The sequence below is a fragment of the Coturnix japonica genome, chromosome 1 (genome assembly GCF_054131305.1).
Source record: "Coturnix japonica strain WE chromosome 1, WE-NBRP24, whole genome shotgun sequence".
NCBI lineage: Eukaryota > Metazoa > Chordata > Aves > Galliformes > Phasianidae > Coturnix > Coturnix japonica.
The window spans coordinates 31,936,090-31,957,374 of record NC_140663.1 but is presented as its reverse complement, the minus strand read 5'-3'; the positions used below and the strand labels follow the sequence as shown (position 1 = coordinate 31,957,374).

Genomic DNA, 21,285 nt, shown 5'->3' with positions numbered 1-21,285 from the left:
ATGTACAGCATGTGGGTCTTCTCGCAACCATTTCCTTAAATATGCTTGACTTGGTCAGGTTAGGATTTCTTTTCTTCTTTTTGCACTGAAAAAAGATCTCTGCAGACACTTTATACCAGAAACATATCATCAGCTGCCACTTACATATACAGACAGGTTTTTTATTTGTGTAACCACAATGCCTAACTCAGCTTAAATAAGTAGACACAGAGGGTATGATTCTTGGTAGCTCTCTGAACAGAAGCAAAGAAGCAAAGAAACTCAGTATTCCTTTACCTCCAAGATTTGCTCCAAACTGAGGGAGATCTACATGGAGCAGCAGCTGAAGGCAGCTGAACCCTCCCCAAGCACAGAAGCCCACTGAAGGCACATAGGTCACACTGTAAGTAATGCCTGGTTATTTCCATGGAAACTACAACGTACACAAAGAGCACAATAATAATATTTGATAGAGCAAATCTCAATGCAAAACACTATTTTTCAACAGAGTGACCACCATTAACTGTGCATTTTCACCTATGGTGAACAAAAGCCTGCGTGCCCCGCTGGTAAAAAACCTCCAGTTCACATGGATGATCTGCCTAAGACACTCTTCATTAAATGGTGTGCCAGTGGTGGATGTCCAGAAAGTAGTTTGTCTTTCACATCACTGTTGCCATTGCTGAAAGGCACCACACACCACCTCAATGCACTCACATATTGTTTGGCCTCCATAAATATTCAGTAAGTGTCAATGAATGTCAGTGGGTGTCATTTTTGTCCACACAGAGGAATTCAGTGACACACCTTCGCTTCATATGCACTTTCATGTCAGACGTGATCGTGTCAGATCGCCCTTCTGCTGCCATCTGTCACACAGCAACAAAATGGAATGGAACATTGCTGGGAAGATTCAACCTCCATTGCTGTACCACAATGTTTGCCTGTGATGTCGTGGGCCAACATAATGAAATGGGAGTCATTACTTTCAGAGCAGTCCTTGTGGTATGAAAGTTCATTAAATGTGCATTTACAACCTGTGAGAATCTGAGCTAGCATTTATAAGAAAGAGCAAACACTGACAGGAACTTACATGACTGTTGGCCCCAAAAGAGGAACAGATATAAAAGCAAAGCACATTGCAAGTTGCTGAATATTTCTGAAGGATAAGGGCAGCGATTTTGAGTTTGACATGATATTTACCAAGAGACAAAGCAAAAGCAAGTAGACAAGGCAAAAGATTGATCCTTAAAGCAAGTAGGTCACAAAAAGAAAGTGATAACTGTGAAAAGGATTGTTTGAGCTCCTTCAGTCTCTGTGCTATAGGGAGAAGAAAGATAGGAATTCAGGATGCTACAAGGGAAGTTATCAATTGAAAACAAAGACAGAGCTTAGCCAGTGGTGCTATGTTTCAGAAAATGCCTGAGAAAGCAAAAGTCCAATTAAAACAAGAGCTGTGCAGCCATGAGGAGAAAAACAAGTCAATTAACCAGTAATCTTTTGGTTTTGGTGGTTTTTAAGTGGTGCACACAAACTGTCTGTATCCAGTCGATGCCCACCAGAATCCTATTGCTGGTGACAACAGGCAAAAGTGGAGAGTGGAGGCCAGAACTGACATTTTTTCACCCAAGACCCTCTAATGTAAGAGACCAGGAACGCTGAAGATGAAAACTGCAGAACTGTAAGGTTGCAATAGACTTCAAGCCAACCCAGAAAATGGGAAACAGGTCTTCAAGGTAACAAAAGTGTGAGGAATTAGTATGCATTATTACTTACACTGTGGCAGCAATCACAGGCATCCACCATCATTCTGTGCTCACTCTGTCCCTATCCTTATTATATTATGTGTTGACACAGTCCCCAACAGGAATACACCATAGGAATGGAAAAGTGCAGCTCTCAGCCTGTGGAACATTCTCACTGCCTATTTATCCTTAGGAGTAGTGTTTTGGCTGAAGTATAGGTGGCATAATTACAGGATCCTTTACCCAAAGATATTTAAACACCTCAGCAAGAATATTGGTGGCGTACATCATCCTTGTGAGAAATCAGGAAAGGATAGATTAGACTGAGTTACTGCCTCATTTTGTTAATGAGAGATAATTGAAAACACACATACTAAAGTGATTGCCTAATCATCACTTCAAATTAGTTTTAAAAAATCAATTCATTGTGCTCAAACAGTTATTTACAAAAATAAAACCTACAACACACAGAGCACATTCATAATGAGGCATACTCAGGAATGCCACTTGTTTAGGGTGAATCTTATCTAGTATGGACAAACAGTCTTCATGCAAGGAACTTCTACAGAGCAAGCAGGGCCCAGACTGTGTCCCAGCAACCACTGGATGTATTTTGGCAGATAGAGCTGCTTTCCCACTGCTCAACTTCCAACCTCAGTGGTTGGACCAGGTGATCTCATAGTCTTTTCCAACTGCAATGATTCTATGACTTACTGCTGAGGAACCCCTGACACCCGGATCAGTGCTCCCCTTTACAGCAATACCCTGGCCCATTCTTCTTTGCCCTCAAAGTAAAGGCAACAAGGCATCCACGTGTGGAGCTCTCAATATGCTACCCCTCTGAAAGGCAGGATTTGGCCTATTGACAACAGAAGTCCTCAGTCAGCCCTATCCCCAGCGACATTCTCTTAATTAAAGGTTTCCACTGAGCACACGTGTCAGCCAAATATATAATGAATTATTTGTAAGTAATTTAATCTGAAGAGCTTTGTTCCAAACTCATGTAAGGCTCTCTGCATATAACAAAGCATTCGGGACATGACTTACTTTAGGAATCAGCAATATGCTTTGGGCAGAAATCTTGATTTGTAAATATTGCATTCTGCTCCAACAGATTTCCTTTCTGACAGACCATGACCACGCCATAATTCTAGGGCAAAACCATGAAGATTAATAAAAAGCAGAAAGAGGATTTTAATCAACACAGCCAGCTGGTCTGTGGTTTAGATTATGTTGTGGAAGGGAAAGTGTAACATTAAGATTGAATGAAAAATGCAAAACACTGATTACCCCGCAGAGTATCTCTGCAAGCTAAATTAACATTAAACTCAAATTTGCAAATCCTGTGTTTATATTACTGTGTGTAGGCAATTGCAATATATTTAACATCAAGTAGAAATTAAAACATCCGCCTTGAAAATAATGAGTTTTGCTTTAAATCCCGTTTATAAGAGTCACTTTCCCTTCTACCCCTTGCTAAGAAGATGACCTATTTTAAATCTCATTGATTACAAATATTGTAACAAGCTCCCTGTTTGGAAGGAGTAATGCAGGATGTCCGGGAAGCAGCTAGAGCCCACTGAAAGCCCACGAGCAGAAGGATGAAGGCTTCCCCAGCTCAGAGCAAGCAGGGAAACCCAATGACAGCAGCTTGTTACAGAGACAAACCAGAGAGCTGCCAGGTTGCTCCTTGCCAGCAGACATACGTAAGCTGCTGCCAGCTGCTGAGAGGAGAAGAGGAAAACGCTGTCTGAATCCAAGCCAGGTGGCAACAAAAGGCGCACACACCATACCCACATCGCCAGGCTGAACCGGCCACCCGGCCTGCATCAGCACCATAGCAACCAATGTTAAAATTGGGTCAGGACTGCCAGCGTGAAACTGGTTATTTTGAATATAGGGCTTGTACTTGCACTGAAAATGTTCACTCAAGTGCAATCTTGACAGCAAACATGCTATCTGGAGAAGCTGGAGTGAGGAGAAGAGGCTCTATGAGGTGGTTAGGCTGCCTCATGCTACAAGTACAGCAATGCTTTCATCCTTTACCCAATACTGGCCCTGTGCAAAGACATACTGGGACTAACCAAAGTGCCTAAACACCTCTCTTGCTGTGCTTGAACCTCTCCTGCACCCAGGATGTGGTCCAGAGACAGCTCAGGGCAGCCTATATATCTCCCCAAGCCCTCCCCTGAAGGCAGCACCCACAGGGCCCACACAACATCACCCAAGCATGCAATCACCACTTTGTCCTCTGTGGGCACTGTGAAGGTGGGAGGAAGCAAACTTTATGTGGCTGAAAGATCCATGGGATGGCAGTGGATGGGTTTTTGCAGAGGGGCACTGTCAAGGTACAGGACACAGCTCTACAGAAAATTTAGTTTATTTGTGTCACAGTTTAGATGAGACATTAAGTGAATTATATGGGGATGAAGATAGGATCAGCAAACAATTCCTACAGTGAGTTTCTACCATACATGTTCAATGCCTCTAAGTATACTATGCTGTCACTATATAAAAGCCATGGTTTCAAATAAGGCAACACACCAAACAGAAGTCTTAAAACGCTGCAATTAGTTTAAAATACTGCAACTGGTTTCTAAATTATGATTATTTTTCTATGTATCCGGGAACTAGTTCCTATATGTATAACAATTACTTCTAAGGTACTGTAGCACTAAGTTCAACACTGAGAGCAAGAGTTTCAGTTTCCAGTTGGACTGTCTCAGGTTCCAATGGATTTTGTAAGCTAAGAAGTGAATGATTCCTGAGTGAGCAACTTCTCACTCTGCAGGTAGAACTCAACCTGCTAATGATTCTTAATGCAAATGTGTTTCTGATTTCAGAAAGCAAGCTACAGTAGTGCTAAAAAAATACAGATAGGGAGGACTTTTACTTCAGCCCCGTGCTGTGCTGGACTCTAAACTCAGTTTTTAGGTTGCTGGGTTCTCACAGTAGGTTCACATCATCTGACCAGCGCAACAGGAGTACTATCATCACTACTCACCAGACCTCACCCAAATGAAAGAGTGCATTGTTTTACATGACCTGAGTTGCAGGCAGAGAGCAGAACGATCAGCATACAGCTTCAGCTCCGGTTGTGCCTGAAGGCAAAACAGTTTTATTGCCCTTTCCAGATGGAGACTTACACCCCAGGATCACTCAATTTGCTCTTCTACCTCTTTGTTTGTTTGTTTGTTTCCATAGAGTAAACACACAGGATTTCCCATCTATAGCCTCTTCTCTTAGCTTACCAGGCTTTCAGGTGAACTCAGTCCTCATTTAAAATGCCACTGCTAGATCAAGCTGACTGAAAATCAGGCTATGAAGTTTGCAATAAAATCAAGTAAAAATATGAATTATTGTATCATACTCTTGGTACAAACAACACGGTTTGAAATCCAGCTCAGATTGTACCAGACTGCCCTGTTCAGATCTGGCTCCACCTCTTGCAGCTTACAAACGTGAGTCACTCAGGCTGGAGTTTGCTTTGCCTCAGCTTCCCCCCTTCCCCAGATTAGCAGAAAATGTTTCAGGGATGTCTGAAGGTCTCTGTAATTCAGCCACATCGTGCTAAAACAAAAAGAAGGAGGCTTCTTGTTCCAGGTAGAGTATATGTAAAGCATTCCTAACTCATTAATCACAACATTTGTTTCAAATTACATTGTAATGCCCACTATTGGAGGTGTTCAAGGCAAGATTGGATGGGGCCCTGGGCAACCTGATCTAGTAAATGTGTATGTTTGGTGGCCCTGCTAGGCAGGGGGGTCTTCATGATCCTTGAGGTCCCTTCCAACCCGGGCCATTCTGTGATTCTGCGTGATTCTATTAACAGCTGTTGCAGCTTTGTCATTGAGAAACAGAAATGGCAGAGAAACAAGACTGCAATGTTCTAGAACCACGTTTTTCATTTGGAAAAGTCAATCTGTGTTTTCTTTTGAAACGCATACAGCATCATCATTCATCTGAGACTGGGTGATGTTCCTTAGGAATTGCCATCAAGTATGGACCATAAAAAGCTACAGGCACAAACCAGTGATGCTTTTGAATCTAGAGATTCAAAATACAAGAGAACACGTCATCTCCTTTGTACGCACTTCCCAGGCTAAAATAAAAAAGCACCAACAGAGACACACAAATCTTAAAAAAAAATAAAATCATTAAGAAGATCACTCTTAAAGGAAATCCAGAGACAGTGATAAAGGAAATACCAAACAAAATCACAGAAACAGAAACAAATTAAACTCTGCCGTTCCATTGTCAGGCAAGAAATATACAATTAAGATGCACGGGTGTTTACAAAGACTCTTATTCAGAGATTAATTTTTCTTCCTAATATTTTCTTTCCACTGCTAAATAAAGAATCTCATGCGGAGCAAGGTTGCCCACATGTCAACTTTTACATTATAAATCTTAGAAAGCCTACAGTCACCATTATATTTACTTTCCCTTCTCCACACAAAATGAATGGTTGTTCTAGGCATGCCCCACAACGCTACTCGTACTGTTTTTGGTCATTCCATCTGTGCTCCTTTTGTCTGAGCAACTAACGTGAAACTGCATTCCACTTTCTCCCATCTATCTACATCCATCTTGGAAAGCTGTGCAGGCAAGTCATTATTCTTCTCAAGCACTTCTTTCTTCACACTAGCACAAATCACAAACACCAAGAAAATTAGGAGTAAGCAGCTCATTTCTGCTGTACATTTTTAAAGAAAAGGTACCTGAAATGCATCCCATCCAAACAACAGCAGCTTTGTTAAGTCACGCAGCTGTAATGGTAATGATAGCCTACTTTCTGAGAGGGAAAAATTTACACACAGTGGAACCAAACTGCTGTTTGTCAATTTACAGTACTTAATTTGGAGGACATTTACACGGTGCTTCACTTCTCCCTGGAAGTTTTGTTAGGTTCTGATACAAACAAAAGACAGCAGGTAATAATAGAACTTAGATTGCTGCAGGACAGAAGCACGTCTTCTAACTACAAGTAATATTTTATTATCTTACCATCTTCTGAAGGCTGAAATATATCCCAGTTCAGCAGAGCTCCTACCCATTTGTTTTTGTCTGCTGTATACTATCTTGAAACTGCACTAATGGGGTTATTTATTTACACACCATGTACTCCACTGCCTCATGACCTTTTAGAAACGGTTCCTGGAAACATAGAGCTACAGATGTTGTCAAATATTTTATTTTATTTAAAAGCAAAACAAACAAGAAAATGGTATACAACTCAGTAAAATGCTTATAAAAATCCAGGGCCATACACGAGTCTCTCTTTCATATCAAGAACTTCATTATTTCTTCCCAAAGTACAGAGCGATTGGCAACATTTTAGTTACACTTCCGATAAAAATAGAAGTAGTAATCAGTAAAAAACACTCCAGCATAATAAGGATCTGTCGAGCAGCTTACAAAACCCTGCAGAAGAAAAATAAAAGAGATTCATATGGGATATTCTTCTTTCAGCTCCAATGATAATTGTCTCCTGTTGCGTTCCCATTTGAAAATGGCTTACCGGTGCGGCTACGCGGAAATAGTATGCGCTGTCATACAGCCTGGCAACTGGGAGAGTCCAAATATGCCGACGTCCCTGGATGGTAAGTGAGAGAGAGGGAGATTAGATAACCTGATTTCACATGAAATTGCTGAGAAGGATAGGCTCTGGAAACATTTCATTGATGAATGCAGTGCAAAATAATTACGATAACAAGACTCGATAGCCGCAGGCAGAGTATTTAAAGACAAAGTGCTGACTTTAAACCTTGCAAATCCGGGTTTCCTCTGATCTGCTCTGCATAGGATCTGACAGACATCTGGCTCCCAGCAGCTCCCAGCTGGCTCTGAGTAACTGTATAACTCTAGTTTTCCAAGCAAATCCCACAGCAAGTAGGGATTGTCCCCGATGTGCCATGTGGCCCAAAAGCTTTGAAGCATAACAGCAGCAATGGCAATTCTGCTGATTTTGAAGCAGCCTCAGAAAGCAGTGAAAATTCCTACACATACTCTAAGGATAGGAGCAGCACATTTACTCAGTGCTTCAAAAAATGCTGAAGGGAGGATTTCACTTTTCTTTTGATTCCAGTGTCCTGCCAAGTATAACTGAAAAAACAGATTTTGTATCTGAATTTTTTATGCTACAAAGAATAAAATTCAATCTTCACCTCTTGTTGACCTAGTGATCCATTTAGGTATGCCCGTGATAACTCATTTCCTTGGTTTCAAATGTCTCCTTCATCTTTCCCTTCTTTCTGACACATTCTCTGTTGGAGATGGTGTGTTCACACAATAAGACTTATATATATATATTGCATGGAGTCTAAATGATTGCCATCCTGCCCTTTGGTAACGAATAAGCCTTCCAGTCCTTAGAAAAATCCTCTTGACAAAAATTATCCAACCAGGCAGCACTTCCATTCCAAGTCGCATCAAACTTAATGCACACTGCTGCTGGAGGCTAGTTAGCTGTAGTCTTTTGATGTAGATTTCAGGTTGACACAGAAAATCTCTTTGACCACTTTTGGCAGTAAGCTTCAAGGATACTTCTGCATGGGAAAGCTCTCTGGGACTGACTTAATTTCAAGGACTATTAGAATTACAACTGACAGATCAAAACTTGGACAACTTATTTACTTCAGTCTGATGGGTTGCAGCAGTTGCAGAGAAGCCTGTAACTTTTTGTTGAGACATTTGAAAAGTTTATCAGAAAGTCAACATAAGGATAGACATGTCCCAAATGCTCTGAATTGTCAAAGTGTAAAACAAGTAATTTAAAACTAATTAAGAACTTATTGTGAATGGCACCACGAATCAGAAATCTAAAAACCATCTTCACAGATGATTCTTCTACTACATTTATGATAAATGTCACTATCCTTGCTTCAGCCTTTCCCACTGTTTTAGCCAGGATAAACATTTCCAAGCTATGTGGATAAATCTGAGGAACTGGTCACATGGAAGAGTCCTACACCTCCACTGCACTGGAAAGGAATTTAAGGTCTTCATTAATTTACTGGAAACAACCAAAAGTTTGCAAGATCATCTCTCCTGGGAAAAGTTAAGATGTTTTAACTTACATTCCCATCATTCAAGAGAATGACAGAAAACTTTTCTTGCTTTTAAACTGAATAATTTTCCCTAGAGAGTTTTGCTGGTAAACTCCTGTTTGCATGGAATGAAGAGAAACATTACCATTGCTTTCAGTGAATTCCAAGCTTAGAAACTGTACTTCACTACACATAAGATGATAATGGAAAAGTACAGAAGATGAGAGGTTAGATGACTCTGTCTCCTAAGACCCTGGGTGACAAGTACTCCTATTTCTGAACTATCTCTGGAGTTGAGTTATAGCAGTGAGCCAGGCTGGCATATACTCTCAAACTGTGGAGTCTCACTAGACAGACTTTTATGAATTTCAGCAGAAAACTGATAACTACTGAAAGATTTCATATTTGTTATCTATTGTAACCATGCCAAATTTAGCTAGGACTGGTAGACTCAAAGCACAATCATGATTTCTAATACCTTAACCAAGATCAGCGTTGTTCAGACATGAATTTAATGAATCAGGTTCTAAAGGGCATCTTGACTAGCTGAGCTCTTCATGGTTTATCACCTCATTCATCCCTAATAATCAGTAATGCATAAGACTACTTAGTGAAATTAGGTGTTATAACAACTCTTATCCACTTTCCACATCTCCTTCTACTCCAGAATGCATCCACACAACGTTGCTTGAAACAAGGGATCATGACATGAATGAGAAACTCCAATGCTTTTATGAAAAACAAGTGGAGCTGATAGAAGGGAACAGCATTCTGGAGGGCAAGGGAAGATATGAAAGCTAATAAAATATTTAAGCACCGTACAGTTCCAATAGCCAAAACCAACAGAAAACTGAACATTTTTTTCTACAGGAAGCTCAGTTTTTTACTCAGTATGGCACAGTATCTCCATGAAAGAGATGAAAAAACAAGCATGTGGTGGGCACCGTGCAAAGCTGATTCCTATAAGCCAGAGTATTGGTTAAAGAACATTACCTGTGTGGTTTCTTGGAAATTTTTCCCACTGTTTCGGCTTGAAGAAAAATAGGAGCAGTAATTTCCAAATGTGTTTTTGCAGAGAAATATAATCAATGGTTCTGTGGTGCTTCAAGAAAGAGAAAAACAAGGATCAATCTTGTTGCTCTTAAACAGAGGAATCCTGAATATAATACAATATAATCACAGGTAAAAAATTTAAAGAATTGAATTCTGGAGAAATAAAGTAAAAGGACCTTACTTCACTGGTTCATTCAAAGGAACCTGAGCCACCAACCTCTAAACTTGTTCCACTCCCTCATACAAGGGGGGAGGCTTTGTATTCAGAAACCTGGGTGGTCTTTGCAGCTATTAAGATAGATTTAGAAATGTACACTAAACTTCCTCAAGCCTCAAGCACATTCATACCAGAAGTTATCATGTATGCCTTTTTTGCACAAATTAATTGTTATGACATGCCTGAATTGCATGGCTTATGCCATCCACAGGCATCGCAAGCCCATGTCAAAGAGTGCTCTGGCACCTAAACACAGCAGCAAACAAACATCAAAAAAGCCTTAAGACAGGGATCTATATAAATAACTTCCATTTGTCTCTGAACACACGCAAATATATCATGAAAAGAAGTAAGTCTCCTTGTCTGGGTATACAGCATTAAATTTGATTTTCCTCTGTGGGCATAAAAGTTTCCCAAATTTGTAGGTATTCACAGTTATCTTACAGCACTGAGACACAGCAGTGATCTAGTATACCAGTCTTGTTTGGTTTTTATTGGTTGTATGTTGTTCAGTTTGTAGCTATTTTTAGTGAAGTTATATATTGGAAAAACTCATTCCTGAAATCAAAAACCAATATCCAAAATAAATTCAGCAACTGTTTCACTAAAACTCTGAGGACTGTGTATTAATCCTTACATGGAAGAGTTGTGTTATTAGTTTATAACATACAGTCAACAATCGGGTTTTCAGTTGTATGAAACAAGCAGTTGCTTCAGGACTACCACTGTATTCCAAAATCAAAAGGCTGGGCCTAGAGGCCACACATAACTTCCTAGAGCACTATATTGAAGACAAGGGAATCATGAAGTGTCATCAAGCAGTCTTTGGCAGCTGTTCTGGCTATCGATGACCTTTATCAGAGATGATCCCCAAAAGAAAGGATTTGTTATCACTGGGAGAACACGATGGAGACAGATTTTTATTTGAAGTGAAAATAACTGCTTAGAGGTAAGTCTGCTACTTCTTCCTGCTGTAAATCATGATGTTACGCATTGCCTAAGATTCCTGCACAAGAATTTCCTTTTTGCAGGGCTTAGCACAATGATGCATTAGTACATGTCTGCTCAAATGATTACTAGATTCAACCTGAAGATTACTGGATTTTAATACCTACACTGATGAGTGAAATTGTCCTTAAACAGAGATTGGCATTGGGCCTATGTTGCAGCAAAAGGATCAACCCAAGAGTATACAAGGAGGATTTGCCTGTACGTGGACCCAATTCTCTGAACATGGACAAATTAGTGCCACAATAGAAATAATACAAGAATTACTGTCAAAAACAAGCTACTATCTCATAATATCATCGTGTATTTTATCCTTAGTTATACTTACTTGATTTCCAGTGAGATTTCTACATTTACGGGTGTGTACTTGCTAACGGGAATAATACAGTTGTAATTTCCAGACCTGGAAAAGGTGGTGTTAGTGCACATAGGATTTCAAAATAGATGGTAAACTTGAAAAAAAAAAAAACAAAAAAAAAAAACATGAAAATAATATTTAAATTTGAAAAGGAAAAATTACTTAAAGGTAGGAAAAAACGCATGGACACAAGAGGAAACTACAGTGATACAGTGAGAAGGAGGCAGACAGACAGCCACGCCACCTTAATAGCATTCTATTCCCGTATAATGAAGCATAATTAAATGATTTACTTACCTGCACTGTGGATTTTTACTACAGTAACGATTGTCAATTAGTTGCTGTGTTTCCAAAATCTGTATAGATCTGATTGTTGTATCAATCCCTGAAGATACAAAACAAATAAATATTTTCTTCTTGTTTTGTTTTGTTTCCCAGAATCTTAGGTAAAACCATAATCAAACTGCAGTTAATGCAGCAGCAGCTATTCCCTTGCATGTGACTGCAGGAGTTGCTAGAGGTCTAAATCAGCTTTCAGTAAAAAGATTTTGGTTGATGGCCTTCATTCTACAGTTACAGGGGAGAAAAAAATTGCTTGTCATATTCTCCAGGTAAGTAGTACTGTAATACTTTCTTTTGAGCAGACAATGAATGCTATTTTGATGACAGTCCAAGTAGGATAGAAACACGATGCGCTGATTTCAGCTGGGATAGAGTGAATTTTCTTTCTCGTAGATCATAGAATTGTAGAATCAGAATTGTTTGAGTTGGAAGGGACCTTCAGACATCATCTAGTACAACTCCCCTGCAATGAGCAGAGACACCCACAACTAGATCAGGCTTCTCAGAGACTAGTTGACCCTGACCTTGAGCCACCCTTTAGATCCTGAAAGGTCACTCTCAGGTCTCTTGGAGCCTTCTCTTTTCCAGGCTGAACAGCCCCAGCTCTCTGGGGGATGTTCCATGCAGTGGATCATTTTTGTGGCCCTCCTTTGGACACACTCCAACAGGTCCACATCTCTCCAGTACTAAGGACTCCACATCTGGACACAGTACTCCAGGTGAGGTCTCACCAGTGCTGACTAGAGAGGGAAAGGATCACCTCCCTTGATCTGCTGCCCATGCTTCTTTTGATGCGGCCCAGGATGCAGATTGCTTTCTGGATTGTGAGGGCACATTCCTGGCAATGTGATGGTATGGTGTAGTGTTTTGGATTTAGAATGAGAATTATTTAGAATGAGAATAATATTGATAATTCACTGATGTTTTAGTTGATGCTGAGCAGAGTTTACACAGAGACAAGGACACTTCAGCTTTTCTTGGTACTGTCAGCAAGGATGCTACAGGGGAGTACAATGAGTTGGGAGGGAACAGAACCAGGGCAGCTGACCCAAACTGGCCAAAGGGATGTTCCATAGCATGTGGCATTATGCTGAATGAGGAAACTGGCAGAAATCAGCTAGGAGGGCTGCTGCTTCTCAAAAATTGGCTGGGCATTGTTCAGTGGATGGTGAGCAACTACTTTGTACATCACTTGTTTTATATATTCTATAATTACGAGTATCATCTTCATCTTCCTTTCCTTTTCTGCCCTATTCAACTCTCTCTATTTCAACCCACGAGTTTCACCTTTTTTTTTGTTCCCCCCCACCCTCCTTCCCACTTGGGGCAGCTGCACAGTGTTGAGCTGAAGCTGGGCTCGACTACAACAGTCCTTTCACTGCCCCATGTTGGAAATAGGAAAAACTAAAAACAGCACTGGCAGGACTGATAACTTCATAATACCTACATCCTGAATTTGGCATAAGTTTACAGTTCAAGAAATGGGAATGTGGAATAAAAACCTCTACCAAAAAAAAAAATCACATTCTGGAATTAGCTCAACATCTTATGTGTAAACAGATGCATATAAACTGAGTTTACGCATATGCATGTATATGTAATATTTTTTCTGGGCAACACAGAACGCAGTTAGATGTTTAGATCCTGGTAATTGAAAACACTAGTTTCTAGTGGGAAAAGAGACCTTCAAAGCACAGCTGGTGCACTGATTACCAGGAAAGATAAGGAAAGTAACTGATTATCAGAGCGATTTTGCTCCTAATCAGGATGGACTAAGTAGTAGATCTCATTGAAGAAGGCAGCCAGAATGTTTACAAAAATCTATTGAAGATGTGAGAATTGCAATAAGAAAATTAAAATCAACTGCAGATATTTAACAGATTCCTAAGCTCTAATTTCCTACAATGACCAGTAATAATTTGAACTTCTCCATATTCCAGCAGTAAAATTCCAAACTGAAAGGCCACGTTCCGAATTTGTACAATTACACATTTGAACAGGTTTTGTTTTTTTTAAAATAGTACTCACAGTCAGTTCCAAGATAAGGTCTCCTGTCAGTATTTCCTCCAAGTATCACGTCACATTTGTTTCCTGTGAGAGGAGTATTTAAAAACAAGTTAGCCTTGCATATTATAACAGCAAAATGTGGATACAACTCCACAAGACATTTTTGTTAATTATCGCTCAGATAAAGGTGTTCATAAGCAACAGGAGAAATCTTTAAAATGCAAACCACCTCCATTAAGAAGAAGACATCTACAGACAAAAGTTATCTGTAAGTAACAAGAAACAGCCTTCTGAAATTCTGCAGGGTATCTCAGATGTTAATATATATATATAGATATATATATAGCCTAACAGAAAATATTTCATCCCACGCTGAGAATATCACCAATAATTATAATAAAAAGACAAAGTGGAAGGTAACATCCAGCCAGGCACTTCAGCACAAATCTGGGCATAAAGCAACTCTTTGTCATTAGTGACAAAGCGTGGAAGTAAGCATCTGCCATGCAAAGGTAGGCTGGAGAAATAACTCAGCTTTCTGAATTTGAGATGTAAGGTGCTGGGGACTGACCCAAGACACAATGCTTCAAACACAGAGGGATGAGTCATTTAATTAAAGAAACTTAACACAGATCTCTAACAATATCATCACCACAGTCACTGTTTGCCACCTCTGTAATTTCTGAACTAGGCTGAGAAATTTCAGTTGTTGAATTTTTCTTTTAACTCTATTAACCTTCTCAGCACTTCTCCAGAAACGTGAACTTTAAAGTATTGTTCGAATAACCATCATAGTTACATAACAATCTGAGGAGAGCAAAAAGCCTTTCAAGCCCATGGAAGATGGTTTAAATTTGTTCTTGTGCTTTTATGCTAATTGCCAGCCAACTCTCTGTTCAGAGAAATGTCACCAATAAACTGGCACTCAGGAACGCCGACCTTGACTAAAAAAGGAATCTTGCATTAATAGAATACTAAAATACTCCATTTCCATGTTTTCCAAAGGAAACATTCAGATTTAGAGTGACTGTTTAGAACACAAGTCCCTATTTCACTACATAAAAATCTGCTTTCAAAAATTAAGGGTCAAAATGCATAATTTCCATGAGACTGAAACAAGACAGCTGCATTGACCTTACTGCTTGCTCATTTATTCCAGATTTTGGCTTTTGTTTTATTTCAGTACTGGGAAATAACCAGAGCTTTCCAGCATTTTTCTGTTTTGCTATGAACCAGTGATACTGCTGCTAGTTACTCTTTGCATCCATTTTCTATTTATTTGCTCCTCATACAGATCTGCCAGTTTCACCAACTTAGATGGTAGGTGCTACATTTAGAAGTCATCTACTGTCTGGTGTGTTAGCAGCATACTGAGTGTTCCCTCATGTTTTGCATTTTCATTAACTGAAAACCATTCCATAGGAAAACCTATAGGTAAAGGCAATAGATTACTCATTGAAAGAAAGATGTTTTCCCCATGGGTATAATACTTCAGCTATGCAAGTGCTGGCAGGAATACTTATTACATACTCTGAATTACTAAACATTTAATATTGTTATTTCTTGTCTGGCAGATTGTGGAAGAAGGCATTAAGTGGGAATCAGAAAACTGCATAAAACTAGGAAGAAAACAGATTTTCTTAGCTGAAATTTCTACAATTTAAACTGAGTCAATTACCAGTGTCTGCAGAGTTCAGTAAATGGTGATACGCTTCTGCTCAATCCCCTACGGTAAATCAGATGTCCTTCTCAAAGATCCATGTGGGGTGGGAAGTTCTACTTTTATTCACTAACAACTACAAAAGTATGGGCATGACCAGAATGAAATGATAACAGCCTCACTCTCCAGACAAGATTCATATAAACTTATCAAAGAGTATTCATACATGATCACCAAAGTCAGCAGAAGTTGGAAAGTCTAAATCCTTAAGGGAATCCAGTTTTTACGACAAATAAAGTATGAGGGAACAATGCCACATTGAGGTAGACTACACAAAGATGTCCTGGATTTTTGCCTACTAAAATTTGTCTTGCTTACAAATGCTTTCATTTCTAGCACTCCTAACATCTGCCTTCTCAACAAATTTGGGAAGTTAGAAAGTAGGATCTGCAATGGATGTGCCCAATAGTAGTCTTCACTCACAGAATTCAGGTTTCTCATGGCAGAATAATAACAGGTCTGCTGAATATGCACTCCTAAGTTAGCTTGTAATTCAAATCATTTTAGCTTTCCATGAATCAGACCAATCAATTGATGGCAAAATATTTGGTTTTTTTCTTGATTATTCCCCATATTTAATGCTCAGCTTTTTCTTCTTTTTTAATTTTGCTTTTCATTTATTTTGGCTACAGCTACATTAAGCAGCTTGTTGGTTTTCCTTCTGTTTAGATTTCATATTGACATTCTTCTGTCTGGGGATAAATTCAGCTTCATTAAACTTGGGCAGCCCTGAAATCTTTCAGTAGCTTGTGTACTGTGTTGATTTTTCACTCTTGGATCTACACTTAATGCTATTTGGAGCATAAGACCTTGAGAATGTAATGCTTTGTGTTTATTCTTATCTTCTCTTTCCACCTAATATCAAAAGCATCCAGCTGGGGATAGAAGGTTTTCATATTTCATTTTCATCTGTCTACAGTTCCCTCATTTGTAAATGAGATTAACGTCTTTTTAATTAATCAACACTCTTTCAGGCTTCAGACTAATACAAATCACTTAGATATATGACCTCTTGAAAGCACTGTACTGAACTATATCTGCCACAGGGCTTACTGGGACATTAATCACAAGAATAGCAGGGACCACTAACATGCAGCTTGTCTGCAGACAACAGCACTTTGCAGTATAAAAAATGGCCATTGAGTGAACCTCACTGAAGCAGTTCATGAGGCAAGAGTTTCACAGCAAGTGGCAATGCCTGTCCTTGTAGAAATTTGTGCTTCGGAGGCTGAACTGTGTCTGTCCCCAGTTTCACCTCAACTCATCAACTGTGGTTGATGCAAGAATTTTTGCCAAGACCAGGAAAGAAGAAGTGTGAATACTGAGTTTAGTAAGATTAACACTTAATTCTTCACATTGGTAATGTGAAGAAGGCCTGCAACTGAGGAATACAGATTACAACTGGCACATAACTTTATGTACAAACTCTTTCTTATAAATGTCTTAAAAGTTGTAAGCAATACTCCTACTCGTATATTACACACATAATATCTAGTAGACAATATCCGAAGGAGAATTCATTCCAGTAAAAGTAATTTATTTCATAGAGCTCTGCCTTCAAATAATATTCCTCTACTCGAAATCACTGCCTGAATGATCAGTTATAACTGAAAGTTTTATGTTTTCTGGCACTTGAATTTCTGTTTCTGCCCACAGAACAGATGCAATATGACCACAGTGAGACACTATTAATTGCTTTGGGTTTTGTTTTAAAACTGTACATTCACCCTTCACTATGCTCAATGAATTCCTGGCCAACATATAGCCAAAGGTTAATTAAAAGGATTAGTGACTTTCTGGTTCACATCAAATCATTTACTGCCAATGGCCAAGAAGAACAGTGACATCTGACAAAACATTTTAGGACCCAGAACTCTTGAAGGTAACCAGGCCAGAGATTCCAAGAAATACTGACAGTGATTATTAGTTCTATCAGCACTTTTGAAACTCTCTGGAGTAGGCCCTATATCATCTAGCTAACTACTTCCAAATATTCCTGCTTCTTCCCTCACTCTTCCTATAAACTGTATTGAAATAGCAAGTAACAGAAATTCACATTTCAACTTACGTATCTTCTCTGATTTCATTTTCTCATAACTTTGATATTTGACCACTGCTTGATGAATGGGACAACAATAAACTTTGTCACAAGGCAAAAGATCACAGAAGTTCACTTCAGGAATCCTGCTGATGGTTTGCGTGCTCTGAGAAACTGTTGTTTCCTGCAGTGCTAAGGAAAATACGACATAATTGTCACTAGTGCTACATGTCTATTGGAGTTTATAACAGCCTGTTATTTGAGTGCAGACTGGCAAAGATACAGTACCTGCCGTAGTGGTAGAGGGAAAGAACACAACAGTACTTGAGGTATTGCTGATGGAGAGAAAGGAAAACAATTCATTAAGAAATGGTCTTCACAGCTGTGGACCAAAACAGATTGGTCCACAGTTCAATATTAAATATAATACTCGTTCAGCTACTTGCCTGGAAGCAAAATGTTTCTCGAGATGTTTGTCATGGATGCTAAGCAAATAAAGGGTTGATATTGTCAAAGCACTGTAAAAAGAGAATTTTTTGTAAATTCACATCAAAATTCTAAGCGACACAGTGTTCATAATATCTCAATAACACCTTGCCCAAATGCAGTAATGTAAGAGTTATCTAGCCAATTTCTTCCCCTTTAGGGAGGGGATAATCTCACTGAATTAAGTATTTTTTAGATGAAACACTTGTATACAGATAAATTCAGCACAAAACATGGTCTGTTTTCCACTGCAAATAGAATCAAAACATCAGTTCAAGATACATGGAGAGATAGTGAGCCACAGCTTTGGAACAAGAAACAGAAAATGGCAATGTCAACATACCAAGTAAAATTGTTAAATTTTCACAAGTTAAATTTTCAAAGTGATAGAACTGCCCATTACAATGGGATGGGTAGTTTAATTTCCCACAACAGAATCATAAGTTGTACTTAGGCAGAGAACAATTGGATAAAATACACAGAGCATCATGAGTCTGGCTTTGGAACTGCAACATGAGCCACTGAGATGCATTCAAGGTGCATCACGCATTTTTACATGGACAGTGATTAGTTGTATGAGTGCCACACATAGACCTCATTTTCCTAAAACAACTTCGACCTTGTCATATTACCAGGTATATTCACTATTAATTTTAATACATTGTGTCCTTTGAGTAGGAAGAGTAATAGAACAAAAAATCACATTTTTTCTTTCTGATGAAACCATTAGAAAGGGGAAGGGAGAAACAAGGCAACTGTTGATAATTAGTTGTTACCATAGCGCCATAACAGCAACCAAAGCTAATATAGTCACCCGGAAAATCTTCCTGGAGCAAGACTCTTTCCTCTTCGATATACAGACCTAGAAAGAACATGCTTGGTCAGGTAAAGAAATAAATATTGCACTAGTACAACTTAAAGTTAATTTCTTTTCCTTTCAGAGGGACCACATACACCATTCTTAAATGGTGGCCAACTTCTAAAGCAAAACACTTGAGCAATGACAGGCTCTCTAAAAGCATGAATGTGCTGCACACTGTGGATATTCTGGGGACACAGAAAGAAAGAATGGATATATATGACAGCTCCTTCTCTTTTCCTGCTGCCATTTTTCACGTTCCTCAAGAATTTAAAAATTAAACTCTGTGAGCAAAGGCCACATCTAAAACTCGAGCAGCTTTCAGTGTATGCTTAGACCTCATTAAACCAGGGCTGGTGTAAATGCAGAGGAAAGGTACTTTTCAAGTAAATAGAATGAGTTTAGGTCACAGATTATCTGATTGTTCTTAAAGATCTAAGAACATTCAACCTATTATTTTCTCTCACTTTTGGCACTGTCAAAAGCAAGACAGGTAAATGTGCACTGAATCATCTTAGAAAAGGACCTAGCATCCTAGGAAGACTGTCCTGAAAAAGATCAACATATATCAACATATATTCCCTTACTCATTCAGTCTCTATTAAAACAGCTCTCTTCACTCTATCTCAGGACTGGCAACTTACAGTCATGTAGCAATAGGAAAGACATCCTATTGCTTCAGGTTGCCTTTACCACCTGAAAGATAGTATTAACTAGTACAAAACAGGAGACGTAAACAAGCCACAGAGAAAAACTCAACCAAGAAACTAAACTGAGAAGGAATGATCGCTGTACATACTTCCAAACTGCAATTGAATCATTTGCATCTAAGGCTGCACTGCATCATGTAAGTTCACCAACTAGCTCAGCAGTTCTCTCCTGATGGTTTCTTCCTGCATACCAATACGGTATCGGTTATATATCCTGCCCATACACACAATGCATACACAAGAAGTAAAAGTGTGTCATACATCTTTTCTATCTTAGTACAGGAAGCTTTTTTACTTCTAATAATTCTAGCTAAGGGATTTTATTATATTTTTAGAAGCACAAAAACTTTTATCCATATTTCAGCACATACAAAAACTCTCTTGTCAGCATCTTTCACATATTTAGTTTCACTCACCTTGCTGGATTTTAGCTGGACTGATTTTCTTGATGGCAAGAGACTAGTGGCTCGACTGCACCTGCTGTAAGAGACAAAACCTCTTTGACATTCAAATGCTTCAGTATGCAGTAAATGAAAGAAGTGCCATTTTTGACTGGGCTGTTAAGGCTGCTTGCTCTGCAATTGCAACATTTAAAAAGAGAAAGGCAGAAAAATCATCACATTCATTTTCAAGAACAAAAGCTTCCAGTTAACTCATTCAGATGTGTGTTATTAGATGCCATGTTGGATTTCAAAGAAAAGTAGTTCAGAAATAAGAAATGATCATCACCGGAGCAGTACTGAAGATATTTTATTGCAGAAGAGGCTCTGCAAACCTCTCTCAGCACCAAGTCGCAGGGCTGTAACTGGACAGACTCTATCTTTGATTTACACAACTGAAGCAAGTACAGAAATGACTGCAATTTAACTGCCTTTTCACACATTAATTGCATCAGTGATTTAAAACATACAAGAGTTTTGCAATTTTTTTGTCCAACTTTATTGCTTGAAAAGAGCTGAACTCAACTGTCAAGCAGAAGCAGTTTTCATTTCTTCCACAGAGACTATTGTGTTAATTTCTGTGACAACCATCACAGAGGACACACCAGACTGAGGTACCTGACTGTGCTCCTTTCACTGACTGTTGACTTTAAACTGCTTAACCGTTTCAGCCTGGCCAGTTTTCTGTTCCACTGTTCCAGTTCTTCTATTCTGACTTCAAGGTTGTTGGTTAGTTTGCAAAGCTGTTTTACTGCACCTACATTTTCCATGAAGATCTGATCCTGAGAAGCAAAACAGGTGAAATAATGACAAAAGTAGGTACAGAACATTCATCAATTAGATGCAACAAGCAGTAACACATGCAGAATTCACCTGTGGAAGGACACACTGAATATTCAAAATGCAAACACAATTTAAGCCACTGTAAATGGAAGGTCACTGACTATAAAACCCATTTGCTAGATTGAGAAATTGCTTAGGCTCAATTTGCAGTAAATTGAAAAGGAAAAACTTGAAACTGAAGGGTTTTCTAGACCAAGGATTTAAACAGTGTTTTGAATTCATACAGCGCTGAATTTTAAACACTAAAGCTGTCAAAACAAGCCTTTGCTATTTGATTTGTTGTGTTGCAGCTAAGCATTGGTTTCAGAACACCCCCAGCAGAACGTCCATCCTACCATTTACCTACAGGAAAGACAAGCCGGGCTCTTTCTAAATATAATATCAGTTATACAGAAGCAGTAAGACAGGGAAAGATCCAAACCAGAAGGTTA

At 39.0% G+C, this 21,285-nt stretch overlaps 1 protein-coding gene across 4 annotated transcripts in view; it reads right to left on the bottom strand.

Annotated features, from left to right (window-relative positions):
- Positions 1–6,896: 6,896 nt before the first annotated feature.
- MYRFL (myelin regulatory factor like) overlaps positions 6,897–21,285 on the bottom strand; it is a 34,875-nt gene continuing 20,486 nt past the window's right edge. For 3 of the 4 annotated variants that reach the window (XM_015856012.3, XM_015856023.3, XM_085536730.1), the window contains exons 14-25: positions 20,630–20,793; positions 19,988–20,051; positions 18,779–18,864; positions 17,963–18,034; positions 17,805–17,851; positions 17,547–17,708; positions 13,780–13,842; positions 11,707–11,794; positions 11,380–11,454; positions 9,767–9,875; positions 7,246–7,320; positions 6,897–7,148 (exon numbers count right to left, since the gene is read on the bottom strand). In XM_015856012.3, the coding sequence (XP_015711498.1) occupies positions 7,062–7,148; positions 7,246–7,320; positions 9,767–9,875; positions 11,380–11,454; positions 11,707–11,794; positions 13,780–13,842; positions 17,547–17,708; positions 17,805–17,851; positions 17,963–18,034; positions 18,779–18,864; positions 19,988–20,051; positions 20,630–20,793 (1,092 nt within the window). In that variant the 3' untranslated portion in view covers positions 6,897–7,061. Of the gene's footprint in view, positions 7,149–7,245; positions 7,321–9,766; positions 9,876–11,379; positions 11,455–11,706; positions 11,795–13,779; positions 13,843–17,546; positions 17,709–17,804; positions 17,852–17,962; positions 18,035–18,778; positions 18,865–19,987; positions 20,052–20,629; positions 20,794–21,285 lie in introns of those variants that run through there. The other variant, XR_014942302.1, reaches the window with a different exon arrangement.